Source organism: Pygocentrus nattereri, chromosome 22 (genome assembly GCF_015220715.1).
Source record: "Pygocentrus nattereri isolate fPygNat1 chromosome 22, fPygNat1.pri, whole genome shotgun sequence".
Taxonomy (NCBI): Eukaryota; Metazoa; Chordata; class Actinopteri; order Characiformes; family Serrasalmidae; genus Pygocentrus; species Pygocentrus nattereri.
In genome coordinates, this window is record NC_051232.1 from 14,975,272 (window position 1) to 15,002,373 (window position 27,102).

Genomic DNA, 27,102 nt, shown 5'->3' on the forward strand with positions numbered 1-27,102 from the left:
GAAGCAAGAATGTCGACAAGAATAGTGTTCTCATCAAATACGCTGCACAAACCAGAAAGCAAACCACATAATCTGGTGATCTTGATTGAGTATGCAGGAGCGTTAACCTGCTTGTAGCAAATATGTAGCAATATTTGTGTTCTGACAGCTTAAACAGGAAGTTTAACAGACAATGTCTGCAAAATAAATCAGAGATGTCATCAAAGTAGTTTTGTAAATAATACAAAATGGTCATAAATACATCGCCTGCTCCGATTAGATGTTGTTTTACAATAGATTTGGGATAAGATTTAAATTGCATTCCTTTTTTTTTTTTTAACTTCATGGTGGTGCACACGCCAGAGTCACTGGTCATTTTGGATAATAAATAGAATGACTATGTTCGTATTATTGAAATTGTGACCTCTGATTGCTATCACCAACATTGGAAGAAGTCAAAGTTGCTAGATTTCTCTACAATACAATATTATTCGTCAAAACATTCAGTGACTTTACATTTGAACGGTTCAATTATGTTGACATTTTGAACAATCGCCCCCTTGGTGACATTGTAAGAAACAGATCCAGAGTCTAAGACTGGGATTATCTCAGAGTGTGAAGATCATAGTATGTGACAAAAATGTCCTTTGAGATAAAAAAATAAAAATGACCCTTGCTTATGGTTGTATATGAGGAACATGAAAGTTATTGTATCTTTAATTAATGAACCGAGAAAACTCCATAACCTTGGCTCAGAGGAGAAAAGGATCATCTTTATAGATCTAAATGTAGATTTTCCATTTTTCCTCCCAAACATACACAGAGCTTATGTAAACGAGGAGCTTTAAAATCAGCATCAGCAATCAGACTTTTACTTTTTTGGTAACAGTTTATATTAAGGATTGGATATTAATTGATAATAAGTAATTAAATACTCATTATTATGTTAGTTCCCTGATCATTAAGCATTAGTTTTACTTATTAACAGAGGTGGCAGAAGTACACAAACTCCTTACCTAAGCAGAAGCCAAGCAAAGAAAAATAAATAAATACAGATTTCCTTTATAAGAATTTGAGATGCACATTGTCTCAACAAAGAAAACTGTTGATTTTTATTCTAGCAATCAATAGTGACCACTAGATCAGATAATTCCTGTAAGTAAGGCCAGTGCCAGAGTGAGATTTGGTTTTCAGACCAGGAGTGTCACACTCACACACCAATAGATGGTGCATGTCCACCATGATACAAAACAAGAGCAACCAATCAGAAAGCTGAATTCACATAAATATAAACAACACTACAGCACCTTCACTATAAATCAGGAGTGTCAAGCTCAACTACTAAAAGGGCCATATTTAAAAATCTCAACAAATCCATGTTCCAGAGAACAACTGTTTTATTTTTGCTATATAAATCATTGCTTATTCAAAATGCACAAAAATTTTCAGCGGTAAATATAAGTACTTATAAAACATATATTACATGAATACTTGAAATATTCAAAATGTAAATGTCTCCAGGAACCTGGTCTTTTATCTACCCATTTGCCTGAACTAGACATCTGGCATTTATGACAAGATGTTTTAGCTTTTAATCCTTTTTTAAAATTTTTACTAGTAAAAATACCAACTATGAATTTTTACTAGTGAAAATAAAATTTTAACTTGTAAAAATTGTAATTTCCCATGTAAAAATTTATTTTTACTTGTAGAAAATATCATTGTACTAGTATAAATTGAATTCTTACATGTTAAAATTCCATTTTTACTAGTAAAAATAAAATTTCTACTAGTAAAAATCTAATTTTAACATGTACCAATTTAATTTTTGCTAGTCAGAATTTCATTTCTACATGTGAAAATTTGATTTTTACATGTAGAAATTTATTTCTGACTAGTAAAAATGTTTCCCTCATTAAAATGAATGGGGAAACTCATGAATTATCACTAGTAAGAATTAAAATTTTACTAGTAAGAATTTTATTATTACTAGTAAAAATTTAAATTTTACATGTGAAATATAAATTTTTACTAGTAACAATTTGATTTTTACTAGTAATAATTACATTTTTACTAGTAATAATTACATTTTTACTAGTAATAATTATATTTTCACATGTGTAAATTTTATTCTTGATATCAAATTTTCATATGTTCAAATTGAATTCCTGATATCAAGAAAAAAAGCATTAAAAGCTAAAACGGCTTGCCATAGAAATTAAATTTTTGATATCAAAAATTTAATTTTTACTAGTAAGAATTGAATTTTTACATGTTCAAATGGAATTCCTGATATCAAGAAAAAAATGATTAAAAGCTTAAGTGATACACATTCACTATTTTCACATATGTAAATTGAATTCTTGATAATCAAAAATTTAATTTCAAGAATTTTAAGAATTCAATATTTTATTAGTAATAATTCAATTATCACATGTTTCAATTGAATTGATCTACTAATCAGAGGGTTTTGCACCAACAAACGTTGTTGCCCTGTCTTTAAAATGCCATATTCAAAAAAATGAAGAAATTCTGATAATGAAATTCATGTTAAAATTTCAAAGTAATATGATTTTTTCACTTTTCACGTAACTTATTATGATGATAATATAACTATTTTGTGGAAGAATACAAAATAGAAGGTCATTAGTCTTATCAAACTTTTAGACCCCACTGTATTTCCTATGTATATTCAGTTTTGAGTATGCCCTCTACTGTGAGAGTCAATAAAATTTCTACAGTAATTCACTGTAAAATCATTGAAATGTATGTAGGTCGCTCTTAGTCATGACTTAATTGTAAAATTTACTCACACAAAAAGTAGTCATAACTGGTTAAGTAATATAAAGAGTAATTACTGGTGAACGTGTAAAGATGGCTCTGAGCAGTGAGGCAGCTGTATATGTGGAAGTGAACGAAAGTGTCCAGTAAATCCCATTAATTGTTCCAACAAAACTGCACAGTGGAGGAAAATGTAAAGATAAATTAGTAGATTAAATACCAGATGACTGACAGTACTACCAAATAAGTAGTTAATTCTCATGTTACTGCTGTATATGAGTAAATGCACATTAGTTCATACTATCAGTTAAGTGTACTCAGTTACTAAAGTCTATGTACATAATCAGTTACTAAGTAATAACTAATACCTAATGAACAGTTTATTAATATTTAATTTAGTAGTTTATCTGTAGCCCTCAATGTAAAGTGTTGCCTTCCAGATGTTTATTGCACTAAATAATTTTCTTTGCCTATATGGTTGCGGGATTCAGAAATATAAGGTTTCATTGCTAGTGATACGCAAGATGAGGTAAATGTGTCTCTACAAATTCATAACACTTCTGGCCTGCAGAGACATAAACACTGTAGTTTAACTCAGCACAGCATGCCATGATGACTAAAGATTTCAGATGGTGATCCCAGCATATTTTAAGGGTTCAATATCAGTTTTAATAAGATTGATCTAGTGAGACAGTGGTGAGGTGTGCAGTTGGAGTGACAAATGGTTTCAAGGTGAAGGTAGGGTTACATCAGGGATCAGCTTTGAGCCCCTTCTTGTTTACAATGGTGATGGACAGGTTGACAGATGAGGTCAGGCAGGAGGCTCCATGGACCATGCAGATGACATTGTAATCTGTGGTGAGAGTACAGAGCAGATGGAAGAGAATCTGGAGAGGTGGAGGTTTGCACTGGAGAGGAGAAGAATGAAGGTCAGTAGAGACAAGATGGAATACATGTGTGTGAATGAGAGGGAGGCAGGTGGAAAGGTAAAGATGCAAGGAGTAGAGTGCAAGGAGTAGAGGTCGTAAAGGTGGATGACTTCAAATATCTTGGGTCAACCATCCAGAGCAATGGACAGTGCAAAAAAGAGGTGAGGAAGAGGGTGCAGGCAGGATGGAGTGGGTGGAGATGGATGTCAGGGCTGATGTGTGACAGAAGGATAGCAGCAAGACTGAAAGGGAAGGTTTACAAGACAGTAGTGCGTCCTTCTATGATGTATGGTTTGGAGACTATAGCTCTGTCTAAAAGACAGGAGGCTGAGCTGGAGGTGGCGGAGATGAAGATGCTGAGATTTTCATTGGAAGTGACAAGGCTGGACAAGATTAGAAATGAGCAGATCAGAGGGACAGTGAAGGTGGAGCAGTTTGGAGATAAAGCCAAAGAGGCCAGGTTGAGATGGTTCGGACATGTGTTGAGGAGGAATAGTGGATATATTGGTCAAAGAATGTTGGAGATGGAGCTGCCGGGTGGAAGGAGAAGAGGTAGACCTCAGAGAAGGTTTATGGATGTAGTGAAGCTGGCCATGGAGATGGTTGGTGTGAAAGTAGAGGAGGCAATGCATAGGGCAAGATGAAGGCAGATGATCCGCTGTGGCGACCCCTAAAGGGAGCGGTCGAAAGAAGAAGAAGAAGATCTAGTTTTGACCTTTTGTCCCTGTTTATACCTGGTCTTTTAATGCTTAATCTTGAGTATCAGGATTATTACATTTATTCTGATTTAAAATGATTTCAGATATTAAATGAACTCTTGGTTTATATATAAGATATATAATGAAATATATCTTTGTTTGTAAAAGAGTCACTACTATCATATAAAATTACTTTGTTAAAACCAAACCCATGGTTACAACATTTCTCCAAAATACACCCCAAAGCAAAAAATGCAAAGTGGCTTCCAAATACAGTTGTGTGAGCTAAACAGTGTTCTGCGGTGGCTGTAGCAACTTCTTTACTCGTGTCTGCGTTATTCAGAGAAGAAACTTCCACAGGCCCCGTGTAAGAAGCAACAGAAAACGGTTGTTTATTCCTGACTGTACACGTTATGAAATTAAATTAAACAAACTTTCAAACCATAGTTAGGTTGTTCCAAAAATGAGATGCAACACAAACCGGAACGCCAAACACGGTAAGAAAACTGTGTTGCTACCTGTGTCTTACTGCTGCTCACTCCAAAACTACTTAAAAACATGTCCCTCTCCAGCACCGTAGCTCTTAGCTCTTAAAGTGACAGAGCACCTAATTTCTGAACATAAACAAATTGAGCCTGAAGACATTTGTATCTACATAGTCAGTACAAATATCACTTTTGGCATATTAATACTGTGTTAAGCAGCAGTATATACCTATTTACATTTACACACAATGAAAAAGATGATCTTTATGTTTTGGCTCCTACAACAGTTGAAAAGGTCAAACAATCTAAATACATGAACCAAATCAATACCAAGTCTCTGAAAATCAAACATTCTGAGCATGCATGTGGCCTTCTCTAACACCTCCATAGAAGTAGAGGATTGAAATGTTGCAGTTCACAACATGGCCTGTTGATGTAAGTGCAACACTGGGAAAAGTGTCTTATTGTCTTTTCAAAACCTGTAACAGATTCACACTTGGTTATTTAGAACTGCTTAGGCTTCACAGTATCCATCCTGGAGCTACTCAAATTTTTTGGCTTGATTAAATAACACCAGTTAGATAACAAGGTTCACACAGTTCTCACAGTGTCTCAGGAATAGGACATATTTCTTGAATGTGGTTTAGATCTAGCTGAACTGAACATGTCTGCCCTCTTAAAAAAAAGCAAAGCTTAAATTGGTATAGAACATATCCATTATGTGGAAGGTTAAACTTTCAAAAGCTTCTTCGTACTTTTTCTTTCGCGTCTTATTTATAAAATGAAAAGTTCTTCAGGGAAGAATGTATGTATGGCAGTTCTTTATGGCTTCAGAGGCATGTCTCTTTAAAAACTACAAGTATGGGTTTTGCTGTAAAGCTAGACAACATTGACAAACTTTTAGGACACATTTGGTGATTGTAAATGTGGTGATTTATTTCTTTTCAGTCAATAAAGATTGTCATTCACATCAAATGTCATTTCCAGATAAATATAAAAGCAGACTTGATGAACCTAACATACTTTTATTTTGGTCAAACAGTCACTCTGTTTCATTCCCCTAACCTTCCAAACCATCTTGCATTCATTAATGGTTTAAATTCTGCTATATAAACATAGACATTTTTGGCAACCAAGCTGTGTTTTCTTTTGATTTAAAGGTTTCCTCCAAATATCCACACGCCGATGGTTAGTAGTTAGTGTTTATTCGAGATTGATCTGTCTGTTATCAGTTGGGAGTTACTAAGTATCCATACCTAGGAAGCAAAAGAGCTAATCAGCCAATTAGGCCATTTTATGATTGAATTTCAGTAGTTGCTTATCATGAAGAAAAAAGAGACAACTCACAATTACAGTTATTTCTGTGGCAATTCATTGTCAACTAAATTGATTGTGACAAGCCTAGTGGTTAGATTGGTGTACTATTAAATGTAAAACAAAGGCCTGGCATTTCATATTCTAAGTAGATATGCGCACCCTCTACAGTCCATTGCACCTCTAGGTAAAGCAGTCTAGAGGCTGGAAAAGGGTGATTGGGGTACAAAGCCAAAATAGGAAAAAAGGAAGACATGGGCCATTCAACCATTCCTAGTTAAGCTCTTGATTGTTTCTTACAACTGACACTAGGACTTTACTCCAGGGGTAGCCATTTACACCAGAGGCAGGGCAAACACAAATTGGTAGTCATTATGATCCCTATTTGCAAAATTTGAAAGCAGAACTGCAGAAAGAGCAACAGAGGCAGTCACAAAATAGGCAGTTGTTTCAAGAACATGAACATCTAAAGAAAATGAGGCCAAAACCTCTGGACTGGCTTCCTTATGTCACGGTTGGCTCCTCCCAGTCCTGTCCATGTGTTCTTGTTTTGGTTTTGTAACTCCGCCCCTGATTGTTTTCACCTGTCGCTCGTTGCCCCTATGTATTTAAGCCCTGTGTTTGCCCCTTGCTTTTGCCAGTCATTGTATCCTTGTATCTGTGTACCTGGCCTTTGTTTGTGTTGGTTCTGATCTTTGTTATGTCATACCCTAAATCTGTACGTGTCGGCTCATTGACCCTGGACTGTTTTGACCACGACCCTGGATTTGCCCCTAATAAATCTCGCTTATCTCAGCGTGTGCGTCCGCCTCCTCGCTCCCCCTTACACCTTAATTATGAGCATGATAGTTGTTATTTTGGTTCTGACTGATGACATTCTTCTTTTCCACTACCTTCTGCTGTTTTTCTTCTGTGTTTTTCTTTCCTTTCTCTGCCGAGCTGATCAGCTGCCCATCCTGTGCATCTGATGCTGCTGCCTCTTCTGCCTTGAATGGTGCCGCTGCTCACCAGCCTTCTGGACCGGTTTGACCACCACTGAGCTTCTTGCTTTACAACGCTGTGCAGTCCTCACCCTCAGATCTTTTCTTTTCCCACTTTACTATAATACTTCATACTAATAATGTTTGCTAACTGGTGTCGACCATAGGAGGATGGGTTCCCCTTCTGAGTCTTGGTTCCTCTTAAGGTTTCTTCCTCTTTTAGGGAGTTTTGCCTTGCCACCGTCGCCGCTGGCTTGCTCATGGGGGCTCGGACCCGGATTTTCTTTTCTTTTCTTTTCTCTTCTCTCTGTAATACTGATTGTTCTGTAAAGCTGCTTTGTGACAACACCTGTTGTAAAAAGCACTATATAAATAAATTTTGCTTGCTTGCTTGCTGTGGAGTCATGAAAATCACATTGCTTGACAGGTAACATTGGAGAGGGTGTTTTGTTTTGAGGAACTGATAAAGCATTTTATATTTGGATTATATATTAACTGTTTTTCTAGCAGATCAGAACTATTGCTGAACTACTGAACTTGTGTTTTCTAAGCAGTGTTTTTTAATGAGTCTCAGTAACTTTAAAACCTTTTTTCCTTCCCGTTCTGACATGAAGAGTGGGTAGCAAGTGCCACTGTCCACATGTCCCATCAAGCCTTTGATTTATTATTGGATGATTGGGCACTGAACGTGTCTCGGTCTCGACCTCATTTGTATTCATTTGCTCTTGTCGTGGTCTCAGGTGGACTCGGAAAATGTTGTTGAGACCAGCTGAGTGCAATGCCTTCATCGGAGGTAACTGAAAAATGATGTTATTGAATATCAACAAAACAAGAATAAACAGAACCATAAACAGAATATAAATAGAGTCCTTTCTCTGTATCAGATTTTTCTGACTTCCTCAATGAGAAGGCTAATGTTTGTAAGCTAGCGGGTGCTGGATATCAGGCTGAAGGGAGGAAAGCTGAGGACTTCTGGCTCAATTCAACAGGTTTAGATATACATTCACTATGTTTAGTCTCCAAGTGATGATGTAAGTCAGAGGTCACTAATAGGAGGACCGCGGTCCCAGACGCTGTCCTATGTGGACCTGGACCTATGACCGTTAAACTATGTAGAATTCTTTAATTTCGACCGGGTGTTCCTATTTTAATCAGTGTAACTTTTCTAGCCTTTACAGTTATGCTTTAGTCGCCTGGGAAACTCACAGACCAATCACATGCATTGTCATTGTTCTCAAGTCTCACGCTTTGAGCGTGTGACACACGCACCTCAGCGAGTTCACACGCTCACACGCCACACATGCTATTTCTCACTCTTGATTTTTTTTTTCTAAAAAAAAATCCAATCAAAAATTAATTCGCCCTGTCTACAAACGAGTCACAGCCACTGGTCACAGCGCTTCTGTGCTCAAAGAAGTTACCCAGTTACCACACCCTATTCAGCCAATCCATCGGTTGCATATTATAAAGTACTCTTGTTGAGCCAATCAGAATATAGATCGCTCTGTTGTTTGGCAGATCTAGTCAAAGAGGGTGGAGTTTCAGCCAGAGTGTCAGGCACGAAGAACTGTCCGATTCGATTCTGACTAACACACGTCGGTGAACAACTGAAGGAGAACGGCACCACTGGAGCCTGACAATGTTTTAAATGTTCGTTTAGTCAGAGACTTTTTGGGGTATTTATAGGGTCTTTCTGGGTATTATAGGGTAGAATAACTTTGGTGTGGTCACCTTAGAGCTGTCATGAACATGCATACGTTTTAACCGAATGTCAGGGAAGAAACAGAAGAGGCTTATTTCCTTCTGGGAAAAGGCTCAGAAACCAAAGGCAAGGAAGGCAAATAATGTAACGATGGAAGAGACTGAAATGGCTACTACATCAGGGGAGATAGCAGAGAAGACTTTGGATATAGTGAAAGTGTTTGTACTTTTAATTATATGTCAAAGAATAAACCGTGAAATTTGATCAAATCAAACTTGTTCTCTTTTAAGTTGAACACACTTGGAGGGTCAATGGGTGGGTCGTTGGGTTGATGGCTGACCCCCCCCCCCCCAAAAAAAAATCTCACTCCCACAAAACTTAAAAACTTGAGAGCCCTGTGCATTGTACATATAACATGTAATGCTACTCAGCCAATCTGATGTGTGCATTACAATGGGCACTAAGATTCGGGTGAATGCAGTCGACACAGCAGTTGGAGAAGAAAGTGAGCCAGAGGGGTTATTTCACATGGCAATATTTAGTTGTTGACTACAGAAGATGTTGATATACCTACTAGGCTACTTCAGTTTACAATATATGGCACTGAATCATAATGCAAGTTAGACATTATGATGTTCTGGGCCTTTGCTTGAGTAACTTTTCTTCAACTGGACCTTATTGAATTTTAATTAAATATTCCTGGGGTAAGTTGTTGCAGTTCAAAGTTACATGTGCAAACAGCACAAAGCTGTGATTGCTCGTTTTTAGTTCCCACACAGGTAAAGCCCAAAAGCACACATACAAGCCCATTCCAAAAAATTTGAATATCATGGAAAAGTTGATTAATTTCTATAATTCCTTTCAAAAAGTTAAACTTTCATAGATTATAGGGCCCACAATTTAAACAATTTCAAGTATTTATTTGTTTATTTTTACATAATTTGGGCTTCCATGAAACCCATGAAAACAGGAATTCAAAAAATTAGAATACTGTTGAGAAATCAGCCCAAACTACTTCTCAGTTTTTGCAGAAAAAAAAGAAATTAGGATCACATCAAACCAATCAAAATATAGTACTTTCAAAATGATATGTCAATCTTCAATACTTGGTTGGGAATCCATCCATCCATCCAATTTTCCAAGCCGCTTCTCCGTCAGGGTGGTTGGGAATCCCTTTGCTTTAGTCACTGCCTCGATGCAATGAGCCTGTGGCATTGCCTGGGAGTTATGGAAGCCCAGATTTCCTTGATTCTTGCTGTCAGCTCTTCTTTGTTGTTGGGTCTGGTGGCCCTCATTTTCCTCTTGAGAATATCCCATAGATTCTCAATGGGGTTTAGGTCCTGTGAGTTGGCTGGCCAGTCAAGCACTGTGATGGCATGGGCATCAAACCAGGCTTTGGTGCTTCTGGTGGCATGGGCAGGGGCCTACTCCTGCTGGAAGATGAAATCTGCATCTCCATACAGATCCTCAGCAGAAGGAATCATGAAGTCCTCTAAAACATTCTGGTAGACTGCTGCTGTGACCTTGGATTTAAGAAAGCAGAGTTTCCCAACACCTGCACCAGACATTGCACCCCAAATCATGACTGACTGTGGATATTTCACACTGGACCTCAAGCAGTTTGGTTTCTGTTCCTCACCCGTCTTCCTCCAAACCCTTGGACCTTGATTCCTGAAGGAAAGGCACACTTTACTTTCATCGGAAAAGAGGACCTTGGACCACTGGCCAACAGTCTAGCCCTTCTTCTCCTTGGCCCAGTTGAGACGCTTCCGATGTTGGCTCAGGATCAGAAGTGGCTTGACCCGAGGAACTCGACAGTTGTAGCCTATCTCCCAGATTCGTCTGAATGTGGTGGTTTTTGAAGCTGTGACTCCTGCCTCATTCCACTCTTTCTGGATCTCTGCCAGATTCCTGAATCTTCTCTTTTTGATACTCCGCTGAAGCCCACGGTAATCTCTTTTGCTGGTGCATCTTCTCCTGCCACATTTTGTCCTTCCACTAGACTTTCCATTGATATGCTTGGACACAGTACTCTGTGAACAGCCAGCCTCCTTAGCTATGAACTTTTGTGGCTTACCCATCCTATGGAGGGTATCAATGATGGTCTTCTGGCCAGTTGTTATGTCTGCAGTCTTCCCCATATTGAACCGAACTGAGACAATTGAACCAAACTGAAGCAATTTAATGACACCTGGGGAAATCTGTGCAGGTGCTTTGAGTTTAGTAGATGATTAGTGTGTCCCACTCAGGCTGATTTCTCCACAGTATTCTAATTTTTTGAATTCCTGTTTTCATGGGTTTTATGAGCTGGAAGCCCAAATTATGTAAGAATAAACAAATAAATACTTGAAATCGTTTAAATTGTGGGCAGTGAATCTATAATCTATGAAAGTTTAACTTTTTGAATGGAATTATGGAAATTACTCAACTTTTCCATCCATCCATCCATCCATCCATCCATCCATCCATCCATCATCTTCCACTTCTCCGGGGTTTGGGTCGCGGGGGCAGCATCCTGAGCAATGAAGCCCAGACCTCCCTTTCCCCAGCCACTTCCACTAGCTCCCTGGGAGGGATTCCGAGGCGCTCCCAGGCCAGCTGGGCGATATAGTCACGCCAGCGTGTCCTGGGTTTTCCCCGGGGTCTCCTCCCGGGTGGACTTGACCAGTAAATCGAGAGCCTTGCCTTATGGCTCAGCTCTTTCTTTACCACAACAGACCGGTAAAGAGCCCGCATCACTGCTGACCCAGCACCAATCCGCCTGTCAATCTCCCGCTCCCTTGTACCATCACTCGTGAACAAGACCCCGAGATACTTAAAATCCTCCACTTGAGGCAAGAGCTCATCCCCGACCCAGAGAGGGCTCTCCACCCTTTCCCGCGTGAGAACCATGGCCTCGGATTTGGAGGTACTGATCCTCATCCCGGCCGCTTCACAGTCGGCTGCAAACCGATCCAGCGAAAGCTGAAGTTCATGGCCTGATGTCCCCAATAGGACCACATCATCTGCAAACAGCAGCGATGTGACCCTGAGGTCACCAAACCGGACACCCTCCATCCCCTGACTGCGCCTAGAAATTCTATCCATAAAAATTATGAATAGAATCTGTGACAAAGGGCAGCCCTGACGGAGTCCAACTCTCACTGAGAAAAAGTCTGACTTACAGCCGGCCATGCGAACCAAACTCCTGCTTTGTTTGTACAGGGCCTGAATGGCTCGTAGCAAAAAGCCATGTACCCCGTACTCCTGAAGCACCTCCCACAGAATACCCCGGGGAACACAGTCGAATGCCTTCTCCAAATCCACAAAGCACATGTGGACTGGTTGGGCAAACTCCCATGAACCCTCCAGAATCCTGGAGAGGGTAAAGAGTTGGTCCAGTGTTCCACGACCAGGGCAGAACCCGCACTGCTCCTCCTGAATCCGAGGTTCGACTATAAGCCGGACTCTCTTCTCCAGTATCTCCCCCGATATCTGGTCAAAGTTCTGACGGAGGTGTGAGTTGAAGATCAATCTGACAGGTTCTTCTGCCAGACGTTCCCAGCAAACCCTCACTATACGTTTGGGTTTGCCTGGTCTGACTGGCATCTTCCCCCACCACCTGATCCAACTCACCACCAGGTGGTGATCAGTTGACAGCTCAGCTCCTCTCTTTACCCGAGTGTCCAGTACACATGGCCGCAAGTCCGCTGACACGACTACAAAGTCAATCATTGAGCTGCGGCCTAGGGTGTCCTGGTGCCATGTGCACTTATGGACATCCTTGTGTTCAAACATGGTGTTCGTTATGGACAAACTGTGGTTTGCACAGAAGTCCAAGAACTGAACACCACTCGGGTTCAGATCAGAGAGGCCATTCCTCCCAATCACACCCCTCCAGGTCTTACTGTCATTGCCCACGTGAGCGTTGAAGTCCCCCAGTAGGACAATCGAGTCTCCAGGAGGAGCACTCTCAAGCAGCCCTCCCAAGGACTCTATGAAGGCTGGGTATTCTGAACTGCTGTTCAGTGCATAAGCACAGACAACAGTCAGGACCCGTTCCCCAACCCGAAGGTGTAGGGAAGCTACCCTCTCGTCCACCGGGGAAAACCCCAACATACAGGCGCCGAGTCGAGGGGCTATGAGAAAGCCCACACCTGCCCGCCGCCTCTCACCATGGGCAACTCCAGAGAAGAAAAAAGTCCAGCCCCTCTCAAGGAGATTGGACCCAGAGCCCAAGCTGTGTGTTGAGGTGAGCCCGACTATATCTAGCCGGTATTTCTCAACCTCGCGCACCAACTCAGGCTCCTTCCCCGCCAGTGAGGTAACGTTCCAAGTTCCAAAAGCCAGTTTCAGCAACCGAGGATCAGAACACCAAGGCCCACGCCTTCGGACACTGCCCGATCCACAATGCACCACACCCCTACTACTGCCCCTCCCATCGGTGGTGGGTCGATGGGAGGTAGCTCCTTCAGGCTGGGCCCGGCCGGGCACCATGAGTGAATGCCCGGCCACCAGACGCTCGCTGGCGAGCCCCTCCCCCAGGCCTGGCTCCAGGGTGGGGCCCCGGTAACCCTAATCCGGGCAGGGTACACAAGTCCTGCTTTGTTGTCCTCATAGGGGTGGTTATGGATCACACTTTGTCTGGCCTGTCACCTAGGACCAGTTTGCCATGGGATACCCTACCAGGAGCTTTTGCTCCAGACAACATAGCTCCTAGGGTCCTTCAAGCACACAAACCTCTCCACCACGATAAGGTGGTGATCCATGGAGAGGACTCAACTTTTCCATGATATTCAAATTTTTTGGAATGGGTCTGTATCCTTACTGCATTTCCTTTATTTTGATTTTGCCTGTTCTGAAAATATAAATTAACTGCCATTTTGCCAGAACATATAATGTTTTATTTTTGCGAATAATTGACAATACAGTATTTGTCATATTTAAAATTATGTTTGGTTAAATGTGTATTGTAGGGTGGCCAAATCTAACCATTTTCCAGGGACAGTCCCAGTTGATGCTATTCCCAGAAATGTAACATTTGTAACTGTAAATAAATTAAACCATAAAGACCTGGCAGCAGAGCAGACGGGCAGCTGTCTTGTGTTGAGCTTGTTTTGGCTAAAAGAGGGTGGCTGGCTGCTGCTATCTACTAACCACTTCTACCACTCCCTTGCACAGTTTAAGAGAATACAGCTGCTGCTAGCAAGTGTCAAGTGAGAACTAGAGCTAGCCCAGGGGTGTGTGTTTAGATTCTTTTTTCTGTAGCCATGGCTCTTGGCTCTAAATCTTTTATATATTAGTGTATTTTAATAACTTTATAAGTTTAAAAACTCCAGTACTACCATGACTTACTGGGGGGCTGCAGTCCACAGTTTGATCTACATGTTTGAACAAAATCTGTTGGTAGAGGATGTAATTGATATTTTCATATGTTATTACTACTATGTTTTTATTTAATAATAAAAATGGATGTAGTTGATTTTCTATTTATTTGATTTTGTGTTGATTCTCAATACGTTACAAAGAAGAAAGAAACAGAGAATGACACTTTTGCTTCCAGTTACAATGCAAAATCCGACTAAGAATATGACATAACAATAATTAATAATGGTTTAGGCTAAATTACTAAATGTATACTTAATTAATTATCCACACACATATGTACAACTTACAATGTATACACACACACACACACCTTCTAAGCTGCTTATCCTTCTGGGTCGCAGGGGTAACTGGAGCCAGTCATTGGGTGGAAGGCAGGAAACACCCTGGACAGGTTAGTACAGAAACAGCACTATTGAAATTGTAAATTATGTCTTGTTACTCTCTGACCAAGGAATTGTATCTTTGCTAGTCCTCCTTGATCTTAGTTCAGCATTTAATATGATAGACCACTCTATATTACTAGATAGATTAGAAAATATTTTAGGGGTGACAGGAATAGTTCTTTCCTGGTTTAGAGCTTACCTCACTGATTGCTGTCAGTTTCTAAATGTAAACGGCAAATTGTCTGTTCTTGCGAAAGTAAAGTATGGTGTTCCACAAGGCTCTGTTTTAGCACCTATATTATTCGCATTATATATATACTAACACCTGCCAATATTATCAGTAAACACAGCTTCTATTTCCACTGCTACGCCAATGACACACAGTTATATATATCAGCCAAACCAGATAATAAACTTAACAAGATTGAGGACTGTATAAAAGACATAAAAGACTGGATATCAAGTAACTTTCTCCTACTTAACTCAGATAAAACAGAGGATCCAAAAACTGCTAGAAACAAATGATCTAACTTAATGCTTAAACCTTGGTTTCACGATAGCTCCTGAGCTATGCTTCAATGCTCATATAACAAATATTAATAGAATAGCCTTCCTGCATCTCTGCAATATTGCTAAATTAGGAAATACATTTTGTCTACACGATGCAGAAAAGTTAGCTCATGCATTTATTATTTCAAGGCTAGATCACTGTAATGCCCAGCTGTCTGGATGTCCCAGCAAAAGCCTTAACAAGCTTCAGCTAGTCCAGAACACTGCAGACAGTCCTCACAAGAACCAGGATGTTTAATCATATCAGCCCAGTTTTATCAGTCCTGCACTGGTTTCCAATTAAATTTCACAATTTCACATCGATTACAAATTTATTTTACTGACATATAAAGCTCCAAATGGCTTCAGCCCTCAGTATCTAGGTCAACTATCCTACTATAAACCATGCCTAGAATTAATAAAGTTACATCAGGGTGGAGAGCCTTCTCATACAAAGCCCCTCAACTTTGGAATAATCCAGTCTTCCAGTCTGTGTTCGGGACTCAGACACAGCCTCAGTCTTTAAGTCTAGGCTAAAAATGTACTTGTTTAGTCAAGCCTTTGGTAATTAGTTTTCCCTGTTAGATAAAAGGGGCAGATCAGGGGGTTCATGGACATGGAGTATTATGGTAAACTGGGAGTGCTGGTGCTGTCATCAAACTTCACCTGCATGAAGTAGCCAGTTGTTACAACAACACCTGTTGTAAAAAGCACTATATATATATTAAAAAAACATTTGACTTGACCTCAAGTTTTTGAGTTTACTGTGTTCATCTAATCTTTCTTATAGATCTCAAGACTTGGATTACATTCAAACAGTTTATAAGGCTCAGATATTTCATTTTTAAGTCTAGGCTAAAACCTACTTGTTTGGTAAAGCTTTCGGTAATTCGTTTTTTTTCCCCTTTATATAAATGGAAGATCTGGGAGGTTCATGGACACTGAACATTATGGTAAAGTTCTGCTGCTGTTTCCACTCAAATTTTTTGGTGGGGCAGATGGGCACTGACATCTCAGAGAGCCCTCATGACTGTTACCTTCTGGCTCCCCATTCTGGCTGAGATAGCTCGACCTGCTGGAGTCTCTGCTGCACTCTGTATACTGCAATCAGTCTGTCTTAACAAAACGAACTGCTCATCCTGTGCGGTCCGATGCTTTTGCTATATCTGCCTTGATCAGGTACCCAGTGCTCGCCAACCTACTGGACCAATTTGACCACCATGACGCTACAACGCTGTGCAAACTTTACCTGCATACCACCAACACTCCTAATGTTACTGCTACATTGTTTAATCATAGACGTTGCTTCACCTGCTTTTCCCTTTTTCTGTAACTTATATTTATGGTCAAACTTTATTCTCTGCTATTATTGTTTGCTATCTGGTGTCAATCAGGAAGGATGCGTTTCTTTCCCTTGCTCTTAGAGGAGTTTATCCTTGCTACTGTCACCACTGGCTTGCTCATGGGGGGTTGGACCTGGATTTTTCTGTAAGGCTGCTTTGTGACAACACCTGTTGTAAAAAGCAATATATAAATAAACTTTGACTTGACTAGGACTCGAGACTGTTCTTAGTCTTGTTTCATTCTCAGAGTAAGAGCACTCAGAAATTGTTGTCCACAGTGGTCAAGTGCAATACCTCTGTTTGAGGTAACTGGAAGCTGAATATCAACAAAACTAGAATTAACAGAATAAAACAGTCCTTTCTCCAAACATTTGCAACTTACAGCCCACACAAATGACCATAAAAGCTTCCATAGATGAATGCAATAAGATCATGCTTTTCTGACTGACCTAATGAGAGAGTTAATTTGGCAGCTACCAAGTGCCGTATTCATCCATCAGACTGCCAGCCAGTGACACATGATTCATCACTCCAGAGAACAAAAACACTTCAGTGTTTCAAATGTGATGAGATGACAAACTGCAAGAGCCTGGGAAATCTCACAACTGTCCCAGCACTTATGTTCTTTCATGACTTTCCCAGGCCTGGAAAACAAAATTTCTGTATTCCATGACTTCTTCAAGATGTTCGTGACCGTATGAATCCTGTTCATTAGTTGGAACATGCCGCCACTTACTGGATGTTGGTGATAAAACCTGTAAAATGCGTTACCCCTTTGGGAACATCATGTGATAATGATGTAAATGATAAATAAGTAAATAAATTATGTAAATAAAACAAATACATTCATAATTCATGAGACAACTCATTGTAATCAATCATTTTAATTGTGTCACAGAACTTTAAATATAAAATTAATTCACATCTTTGATAGTGTATTTCACATCCAGCACAAGACAGGCCATCTCTACTGCAACATTCAGTGCACTAAGCTTGGCAGTGAATGAGTCCAGCAATCTTGGTTGACAATCAGATTTCTCAATAAGTGCTGGAAAGAAGGAACGATACTCTGTATTTACATAGGTCTTCCCCAGACCTGGCCTGTCCTTCATCAGGCCACAGCTGCAAGAGAGCAAGGCACTGGTTTGGGAGTCCATGTCCACTGCTGTGACCCAGTGATGAGCATGGGTCAAGTCCATGAGACAGTGCTGGCCACCATGGTTCAGAGATGATGCCATAGACTGCAGAGAGCAGCAGAATGCCTCTGTACCAAGCAGGAACTGAGAATGTGAGCAGTTTAGAGCTGTGGCTGCTTGGAAGGCCTTTGACTGGCTCTGTGTGGAATATAACCAAATATATATGAATTAGCACATCAAATTAAATACATAAGCACAAGGTCCAACAAATCATAATTTGAAATCCTCTGGGCTAAAGAGTAGAGGGATCATTTGGGTTGTTATCAGTGCACAGTTCAAAAGCCAGCATCCATTAGTAGTATGCATTAGTTCACTTGGCATGAGTGACTGGCACATTTGTGAAGATCACCATTAATTCGGAACAATACAAACAGGTCTTGGAGCAACATTGGCTGCCATCCAGACGACATCTTTTTCAGGGAAGGCCTTGCTTATTTCAGCCAGACAATGCCAAACCACTCTGCACATACTACAACAGCATGGCTCTGTAACGGGCCTGCCTGTAGTCCAGATCTGTCACCCACTGAATACATCTGGCACATTATGAAATGAAATATATGACAAAGAAGACCATAAACTGTTGAGTGTTTCTTTGGGTCCCCACCAAAGCATCTGCATAAATTAGGTTGTGCTCAACATAATGCAAATAAGGCGCTGGTAGGTGGTACATGATTTCATGAACTAAAACTGGTCTCTGCTTGTTCCACATTGTTCAAAAGTTTCATACATTACATGCGCATAGTTTGTGCCCTATTAAAGCTGGCAAATTCTTTATTCTTTTTCACACAACTTTGGTGAATAAGAGTGATTGTACTTCAACATATTCAACTACATAAATATATGTTACATTTCACCTCACATTTACCATCATACACTTTCAGAAACAGAAAATACTATACTGTACATTTTTGTTTAAGGTACAAGCAATGTACCATGCTGTGAAAAAGTATTTGCCTCTTCCTAATTTATTCTATTTTTGCATATTTGTCACACTTGAATGTTGCCAAATTTTTCAATTTAGACTAAGATAATCCAAATAAACATAAAATGCTGTTTTTGAATGATTCTACTTATTGAAGGAAAAGTGCTGTTCAGCCCTACATGACAACATATGAAAAGTAATTGCTTTCCTTAGCTACTAAATCATCCAGCTGACCTAATTTAATTGAATATTGGGTTCAGTTTCACTAGCCACACCCATGCATGATTATTGCCTGTGGAATCTAAACATCACTTAAAATAGAACCGCCTGGCAACGTGAAGCAGGCTAGAAGGTCTCATACAGCAGCAACTTCTAAAGAGATTCTAATATAAATGTGAAGCACTGTCAATGTCACTGATATTTACCAGTCTGAAAAGGGTTACAAAGTTTTTACTAGATTTGAGATTTGGGAAAATATTCTGTGGACTAATGAGTCAAAGGTGGAACTTTTTTGGAAGACAGTGAGACAATGGTTCCGTGACATCTGGCATAAAGCTAACACTGCACTTCACCATAAGAACATCACAACAGTCAAGCATGGTGATTGTAGTGTGATGGTCTGGCGCTGCTTTGCTTCCGCAGGACCTGGACAACTTGTCAAAACTGATGGAACCTTGAATTCTCCTTTCCTAAAGGACAGTCCACCCTGGACCCTGATGGACGACTGACTGTCGAGCTCTCTTGCTACCCGCTTCAGACCAGCTGCTCACACCCCAGCTACTGCCCCTTGCCTTGGACTAGTTGCCCACCCTACATTGAAGTTTTTATGCTATTATTACTACTACTACTAATACTACTGCTATTAATATTAGTAGTCTAATAACTTTGTAGGTAGCTTGACCAGAGGAGGATGGGTCCCCCCTTGTGAGCCTTGGTTTCTCTCAAGGTTTCTTCCTCATCTTTGAGGGAGTTTTTCCTTGCCACAGTCGCCCCTGGCTTGCTCACCTGGGGGTTTTCACATTCATGTTAAAACTTTGTCTTTACTGGAATTCTATGAAGCTGCTTTGTGACAACATCAGTTGTAAAAAGCGCTACAAAATAAATTTGATTTATCTTCAATAAACTGAACGGTCATTTACATGCTGCACTTTGTACTTAGTCATGTCTAAATCTTATACTAAAATTGGTTACTTGATCTGAAACATTTAAATGTTACAAATGAGTAAAAATAGGTGAAATCTGGTGAGGGCCAAATACTTTTACAGCACAGTATATGTAACCTCAAAGATACAACAGTGGTCTTAAGGTTCAACAGTGTACCTTAAATGTGTTTTTTTAGGTTAAAGTTTCATATATGTACACAAAATCTAATGTTTTAAAAACAGAAAAATCAAGGCAGAGTGAATGAGAGTCACTTCAACTTAATTAAAGCATACATAACTGCAGTGAAATACAGTACAATTATGTTCCCTCATTGAAGGTACTGAAGATATACCCTTAAAAGTAAATTCCTGAATAATTAAGTTGTTGAGGTGTAAACAAAGTCATTCAGAGTGGTTTGATATGAAAAGCTTAATTCTAGAAAAACTTGTTGATTTCTTTACAGTGGTGGTGACAGGAACCTGCGGTTGTCTACAACACACACACGCGCACTAATATATATACAGTGGGGCAAAAAAGTATTTAGTTAGCCACTGATTGTGCAAGTTCTCCTACTGAGAAAGATGAGAGAGGTTTGTAATTTTCATCATAGGTGCACTTCAACTATGAGAGACAAAATGAGAAAAAAAATCCAGGAAATTACATTGGAGGATTTTTAAAGAATTTATTTGTAAATTATGGTGGAAAATAAGTATTTGGTCACCCACAAACAAGCAAGATTTCTGGCTCTCACAGACCTGTAACAACTTCTTTAAGAAGCTCTTCTGTCCTCCACTAGTTACCTATATTAATGGCACCTGTTTGACCTCGTTATCTGTATAAAAGACACCTGTCTACAGCCTCAAACAGTCAGACTCCAAACTGAACCATGGCCAAGACCAAAGAGCTGTTGAAGGACACCAGGAAGAAAATTGTAGACCTGCACCAGGCTGGGAAGAGTGAATCTACAATAGGCAAGCAGGTTGGTGTGAATAAATCAACTGTGGGAGCAATTGTAAGAAAATGGAAGACATACAAGACCACTGATAATCTCCCTCGATCTGGGGCCCCATGCAAGATCTCATCCCGTGGGGTCAAAATGATCATGAGAACAGTGAGCAAAAATCCCAGAATTACACGGAGGGACCTGATGAATGACCTGCAGAGAGCTGGGACTAAAGTAACAAAGGCTACCATCAGTAACACACTACGCCGAGAGGGACTCAAAAGTTAAAGGAAGAATGAACGGGGCCATGTATCGTGAGATTTTAAGCCAAAACATCCTTCCATCAGTGAGAGCATTGAAGATGGAACGTGGCTGGGTCTTCCAGCATGACAATGATCCCAAACACACCGCTCAGGCAATGAAGGAGTGGCTCCGTAAAAAGCATGGCTAGGCCACTCCAGGACCTTGAAAGTCTCCAGACCTCAACCCCATAGAAAATTTGTGGAAGGAGTTGAAAGTCCGTGTTGCCCAGCGACAGCCCCAAAACATCACTGCTCTAGTGGAGATCTGCATGGAGGAATGGGCCAAAATACCAGCTACAGTGTGTGCAAACCTGGTGAAGACTTACAGGAAACATTTGATCTCTGTCATTGCCAACAAAGGTTATGTTACAAAGTATTGAGTTGAACTTTTGCTATTGACCAAATACTTATTTTCCACCATAATCTACAAAGAAATTCTTTAAAAATCCTACAATGTGATTTCCTGGATTTTTTTTTTCTCGTTTTGTCTCTTATAGTTGAAGTGTACCTATGATGAAAATAACAGACCTCTCATCTTTCTAAGTAGGAGAACTTGCACAATCAGTGGCTGACTAAATACTTTTTTGCCCCACTGTATATACGTGTGTATATATGCACATTTCATTTACTATCCAAAACTACCTGTGAACCTACACATCTAAGTGTTTATATGCAATGATGATTATTGTAAAATAGTGAGATCTAAAAAAAAAAAAAACAAAAAACAAAAAAAAAAAAACATTTTCCTTGGGGACTACTTTAACACCGTGCATGCACTTCTCCATCATGAATAGAATCTAAAAACATTTTAGGCCAACAATCATCCATTTATGTTTTACAAAAATTGTCAAACAATAACTCCGGCATCAGGCAGTGTATTCCATAACCATTTTATGCAATAACTTTCTGTGAGGGTGCTTTTTAGAAGCATTAAGCTATTCAGATGTCTGCTTCCTTTCTCCACTGTGAACAATTCTGAGTTAGTTACCAAATTCAGAACTCCTGTAAAGTGAAGCATTTCATATCAACCCACTCTGAAGTATTTTGTTTAAATATTAGACAGTTTAGTCCCTTTTTTGAGAGAAAACAGAAGAGGGAGTTTGACAACCCTGTAGAAAATAATAATAAAAAAAAAGTAAATACCATGTATCTGATATAAGCAGACAGCATTGTCTCTGTACAGCCTCCTCCTAATAATGCATAAGGCTCCTTCAGAGTTAGTCTCAGTATGTGCTCTGCCCTCTGACATGTCACCTTTAACACAAAGAATGGAAATTATGTCAGAACAAAGAAAAATAAATAGGCAAATTATATTGTATTCATTGCTCTACATCAATGGCTGCTAATACATCAGCATCAATTAACCTTTAACTCATCTAACATGGTTTCATTTCTGTGGCAGAGCAGCAAGGTGCTCACAGCTGGCTCTCCAGAAGGAAGAAGCTGGAGCAGCTCTTTAGATCCTCTGCGATAGACATGGAGTCCTCCCACCTGCCCATATGCTTTGTCCAGGACTGGAGAGTAGAGAGATTCTACCATAATGGCACCTGAAACACAGAAGAGAATCATGTGTTGACAAGTGTACTAAAAAGGGCTTAATTTATTTGTTAATTATTTGTGGTTATTGGTGAATAAAGATTCTGATTCTACGCCCAAAATGTATCAAACCCGTCATTTGGACAAAAGGCTCCATGAGCGCAGCTCCAAGCCTCTCGATTACCACCAGCCCATGTTCCCTCAAGTAATGCTGCAGGACTGGGTGAATCACTTTTTGACATGCAAACAGACCCACACCATCCCTGACTGCCTGCTCTCCAAGCAGCAGCAGCTGGTCCAAAAGAGCCCCCTCTGGATTCACTTCTGTGTGCATCTTCAACTTTGCCTCTCCAATTTCAGAGAGATCACCAGACAGAGATGTGCTGAATAACACAATTTTATAGGGACCAGGCCTCAGCCTCTGCAACTCTTCAGACTGTTGCATAGATACTTCCACTAACAGTCCTGAGAAAACTGCAGAGTCTCTCACTGGCTGACCTTGTAAAGGCACGGTCACTGTCCTGCCAAAGCAAGTTCTGCCGGATGAATCACATGGAACAGACTGAAGGAAGGCCTGCACAGTGATTGAAATGATATGCTGAGCCTCATCAGGGGTCAGCATGCATGCCCTTTTGCTTGTGATCACACTGTGGGCTAGAGCCATAAGTGAATGAATACTGCTGAAGTCGACCTCAACCTTGCAGCCACAACAATCTGAAGTAAGATAGCGTACAGATTCTTTCAACAGCTGCTTGTACACTCGGCTTGCTGCTGCAGCCCCGAGGTTCAATTTCTCGGCGTTTTCAATGAGACCAATACAGAAGATGCCTGTGAACAAACCGCAGTCACCGAAACGCGATATGTGGTTAGTAACGAATGTGGCCATCAGTTTAAGCAGTGGCTCAGAGAACGTGAGAGCTTTGAGCAACACTGATGAGGTAGAGGTGGTCAGAACGTGTCCTCCCACGTTGTTGTGAATTTGTTTCAGCCTGCCAAACGGGCCGTAGCAGGAGGAGAGCATGTGCCGCAGTAATGACAACTTCTGAAGGACTTCGGTTTGAGCCAGAGGCTCATCCGTGCAGAGAGAGGGCCTTTTCTTACAAACACGAGACATTGCTTTACCACACCGCCGGCCTACATGGACAATTGTAATCCAACTTGCCCTTTTCCGACAAAAGGTTCACAGTCTGAGGCGTTTTTTTCCAGGTCGGGAGTTCAGTAGAAAAAAGTGGCCTCCGGTCCAGCTTCAGCTTTGTCCGCTATAGAGCTTTACGCACGCCGATTGGAGCAGCAGCCAGAGAACATGCAGTGAGGAGAGGCTTCACTCTATACTGTTACTGGCGTTTGTCAAACACTTACAGGGCGCTCCTCAGCGAGTCCAAAAATAAGAAATCGGATGGATTTGTACATCACACATTGAGCAAAATGCGTATACGTTTGATATACAAATCATTTAATTGCCTGAACACAGAACAGCCTGAGACATTTTTACACTGCCTGGATTATTTCGAGTGCTCCTGAAACCCAGATCATGACCTCACTGAGCGCGAACTCAGTCAATGAGCTGAAAAGCTCACCAACCAATCAGCTTCGGAAAACAGCAATGCTAACCAATCAGCACTCAGTACCCAGTAACCTTGCGTCTGGTACCGCCCAAATCCGTTACTACTGTAGAAAAAAGGAAATAAATACAGGTATGGTTTTCTGTTTTGTTGTTGTTTTTAAAAGAAAATACATCCTTCTCCTTTCCAAAAATTAAAGCAAGCCGCCTGAACTAATGGCTGGAAACTATTTTAACTTCGCTATTAGCCGTTTAAAAACTCCATTCACCCCTATTCATTGAGCACTCCTCCGGGCGCGCCCTCTGGCGCTGTAACAGGAGAAACGGGAACGCCTATGTTCGCCTTAAACTGGTTCTGGTGCAGTATCTACTATGGCGGAGTCTCAAATGTCTTCTTACGTCCTACTTAGTGCAGAAGTAATCAAACTGTGCCATCTTCACTCCGTTGCGTTACACTGGGTGCAAAATATACTGTTTCAGTGTGAATTTTATGGCCTAAGTAGCGGCACCGCACAGGGAACATGGAGCAATCTGAGGTTCAGACAATGTTTACATTGAAGTCCCCGCGCAAAGGGCAGCTAGATGGCGACGCCGGTTCTAATCCACAGCTACGAACGGTTTTTAAAGACGAAATCAATATGGGGGCTTGACTCATAAAACAGTTAAATACATCGTATGAAATACTTTTCACAGATTCGCTTGCTTTACTCGTCTGTCTCATCCTTTCTAATAAATACGTTACACCAATGATCAGGCAAAACCTGAGAGCTACCCGTGAATTTCTGCCGCACTCGTGAGCTTCGGGGATCCCAGGGTTCACGCGGCAGTTTTCAACAGTGACTGAATGTTCGGTTTCTGGCTGAAACACACGTGTTTCGCCGCACTCGGGCTTGGCTGTTGCTTAACGTCTTTGTATGGTAAAATAACGTTTGAAACGACTAAACAGAGTAATTTTAGCCGACATTGTAAAAATAAAATCCTAAATGTGCAGTGAAAACGTCCACCTGTCAGTCGCGCCCACCCGTTCAGTAGTCCGTGTACGCTCTTTAATCTGGATTTCTCATTCATGACCCCCTGAAGCTTTATCGTGGCTTTATAGTAGCACTAAATACGGTATGCACTTACCGCAGTGCTCATCATAAAACACAGATCTTTACCAGCTCTTGTGTTTTTCAGGTGCCGTTGCTTCTACAGAATGGAGAAGCTTGTGGTGAAGGTATGTGAAGATTTGCAGCTCGAAATACGGATGGAATTCCGCACTTTTATATGGTTCTTCAAGGGTTCTTTAGTCAAAAGAACGGTTCCTTTTAGATCCATGAGTTAAGTATAGAACCATTTCATGCTGAAATTCATGGTTACAGAGATGACTTCGGTGCTGAATGAAACATTTGAGTTGTGTGTAGTAATATAGTGAATGTGTATAAAGCGATGAGTTCTGTGTTTAAAACATTTGAAAAACAACTGAAGCTTAAAAAAGTGCTTCATGTTTTTGCCACTAGAGGTCGTCATGGCCTTACCAATTGCCTCCATCCCGTAATCAGTGGGAAATTGCGTTAAACCTATTGGCCAGATCACATAGCTCGAAGGCAAGTTGCACATTAGATTGACCACCTCTGAATCTTCTTTGGCCATCTGGCTAAATTTTAGTGCTCATTTAAGGTTAATCTAATATTTTATTTGACAATCGTATCACTTAATTTGAAATCACGCTCCAGGTGTCAGGTTTATCTTAAGCTAATCCTGGGTGTATCTGTGCAGTCCACCATCTGAATGAAAGTCAGGCGTGGTGCATATCAGATATTTGTACGGTTTGTAAGGTTTGGGAAAGCCCCGGATCACATTTTCCTGTTGCCGTTTCATCTGTTGAATATAATTAGGTCCAAGAATTTGGACACAAGTTTATTGCTTAGTATGTCCCTAAGGCTGCCTGTTCTCTCTCTCTGTTAACTAATTGACTAACTATTATTCTGAGTGTTTGGGACAGGCTGGTCAGAGGGTTGGGGTTATTAGGGGTCAGTGTGTTGGTCAGTCTCTGGACCAGCTGACAGGGGACTCTTTTCAGGATTCAGCTCTTGGGATTGGAGGGCCTGAAACTGTAGGCTTGTTGTGGGACTTGATTTTAGGTGTATCCAGAATTTGAGAGCTCTTTTTTTTATATTAATAATTAATGGGAATCGCCCTAATTCAGCTCTGCATGCATTAGTTGGGGTATTTCTTTGGACACGTAAAATTAATCTGCAGAATTCTGCATGCAGGGTCTCAATGGGATGCTTGTCCCATCTAGTGTAGTCATGACGTCTGAGTGGACTCCATACTTCACTACCGTACAGTGCAATGGACAGGATTATACTGTCGAAGATTTTCAGCCAGATTGGAATTGGGATGTCAATCTTGTTGAATTTGTGTTTAATTGAGTAGAGGGCTCTGCAGGCCTTCTCTTTCAGGGTTTACTGTCAGGGCCCAGGTCTGACAGTACTTCTCTAGCAGGTCCAGATGCTGCTGAAGCCCCTTTTCTGTGGGCTACAGCAGCACCAGGTCATCTGCGTAGAGGAGGAATTTAACTTCTGTGTCGTTTAGTGTCAGGCCGGGATTTGCAGAATGCTCCAGTAACACCGCTAGATCATTGATATAGATATTAAAGAGAGTAGGAGACAAGCTGCAGCCCTGCTGGACACCACGCCCCTGAGTGAAGACCTCTGTCGTTTTATTGCCAATTTTTACTCCACATTTATTACCGACATACATGGATTTAATGATGTCGTAGACTTTACCCCTACACCATTCTGGAGAACTTTATAATATAATCCTTCTTGCCAAATTGAATCAAATGCTTTTTTAGAATCTGTGAAGCAGGTGAAGACTTTAGTGTTATGTTGTTGGTGTAGATGTTGGTGGATTAGGGTGTGTAGGGTGTAAATGTGGTCAGTAGTGCGATGGTTTGGTAAAAAGCCAATCTCTCTCTCTCTCTCTCTCTCTCTCTCTCTCTCTC

General features: G+C 40.7%; 2 protein-coding genes across 3 annotated transcripts in view; one reads left to right on the top strand and one right to left on the bottom strand.

Annotated features, from left to right (window-relative positions):
- Positions 1-17,375: 17,375 nt before the first annotated feature.
- On the bottom strand, positions 17,376-24,371 carry mkks (McKusick-Kaufman syndrome). Of its 2 annotated transcripts, none has more exons than XM_017686502.2 (4): positions 22,685-24,371; positions 22,436-22,563; positions 22,160-22,270; positions 17,376-17,844 (listed from the first exon to the last, which is right to left on the bottom strand). In XM_017686502.2, the coding sequence occupies exons 1-4, from the start codon at positions 23,664-23,666 to the stop codon at positions 17,425-17,427; spliced, it is 1,641 nt and encodes a 546-aa protein (XP_017541991.1). In that variant the 5' UTR covers positions 23,667-24,371; the 3' UTR covers positions 17,376-17,424. The 2 variants fall into 2 exon arrangements, with proteins under 2 accessions (XP_017541991.1, XP_017541990.1); XM_017686501.2 differs by having other exon boundaries at positions 22,382-22,563; positions 22,685-24,370.
- Positions 24,372-25,294: 923 nt separating this feature from the next.
- The window catches only part of LOC108413826 (SLX4 interacting protein), a 109,902-nt gene continuing 108,094 nt past the window's right edge, over positions 25,295-27,102 (top strand). The window contains exon 1 of the mRNA XM_037533069.1: positions 25,295-25,329. Coding sequence (XP_037388966.1) covers positions 25,309-25,329 — 21 coding nt within the window. The 5' untranslated portion in view covers positions 25,295-25,308. The remainder of the gene's footprint in view (positions 25,330-27,102) is intronic.

Coding starts and splice junctions, on each gene's coding strand:
- mkks (XM_017686501.2), bottom strand. CDS start 23,666: ATGTCTCGTGTTTGTAAGAAAAGGCCCTCTCTCTGCACGGATGAGCCT. Junction 22,564..22,684: donor GCCTTTTGTCCAAATGACGG/GTTTGATACATT, acceptor TCTGTGTTTCAG/GTGCCATTATGGTAGAATCT. Junction 17,845..22,159: donor CTGCTTATATCAGATACATG/GTATTTACTTTT, acceptor TATTCCACACAG/AGCCAGTCAAAGGCCTTCCA.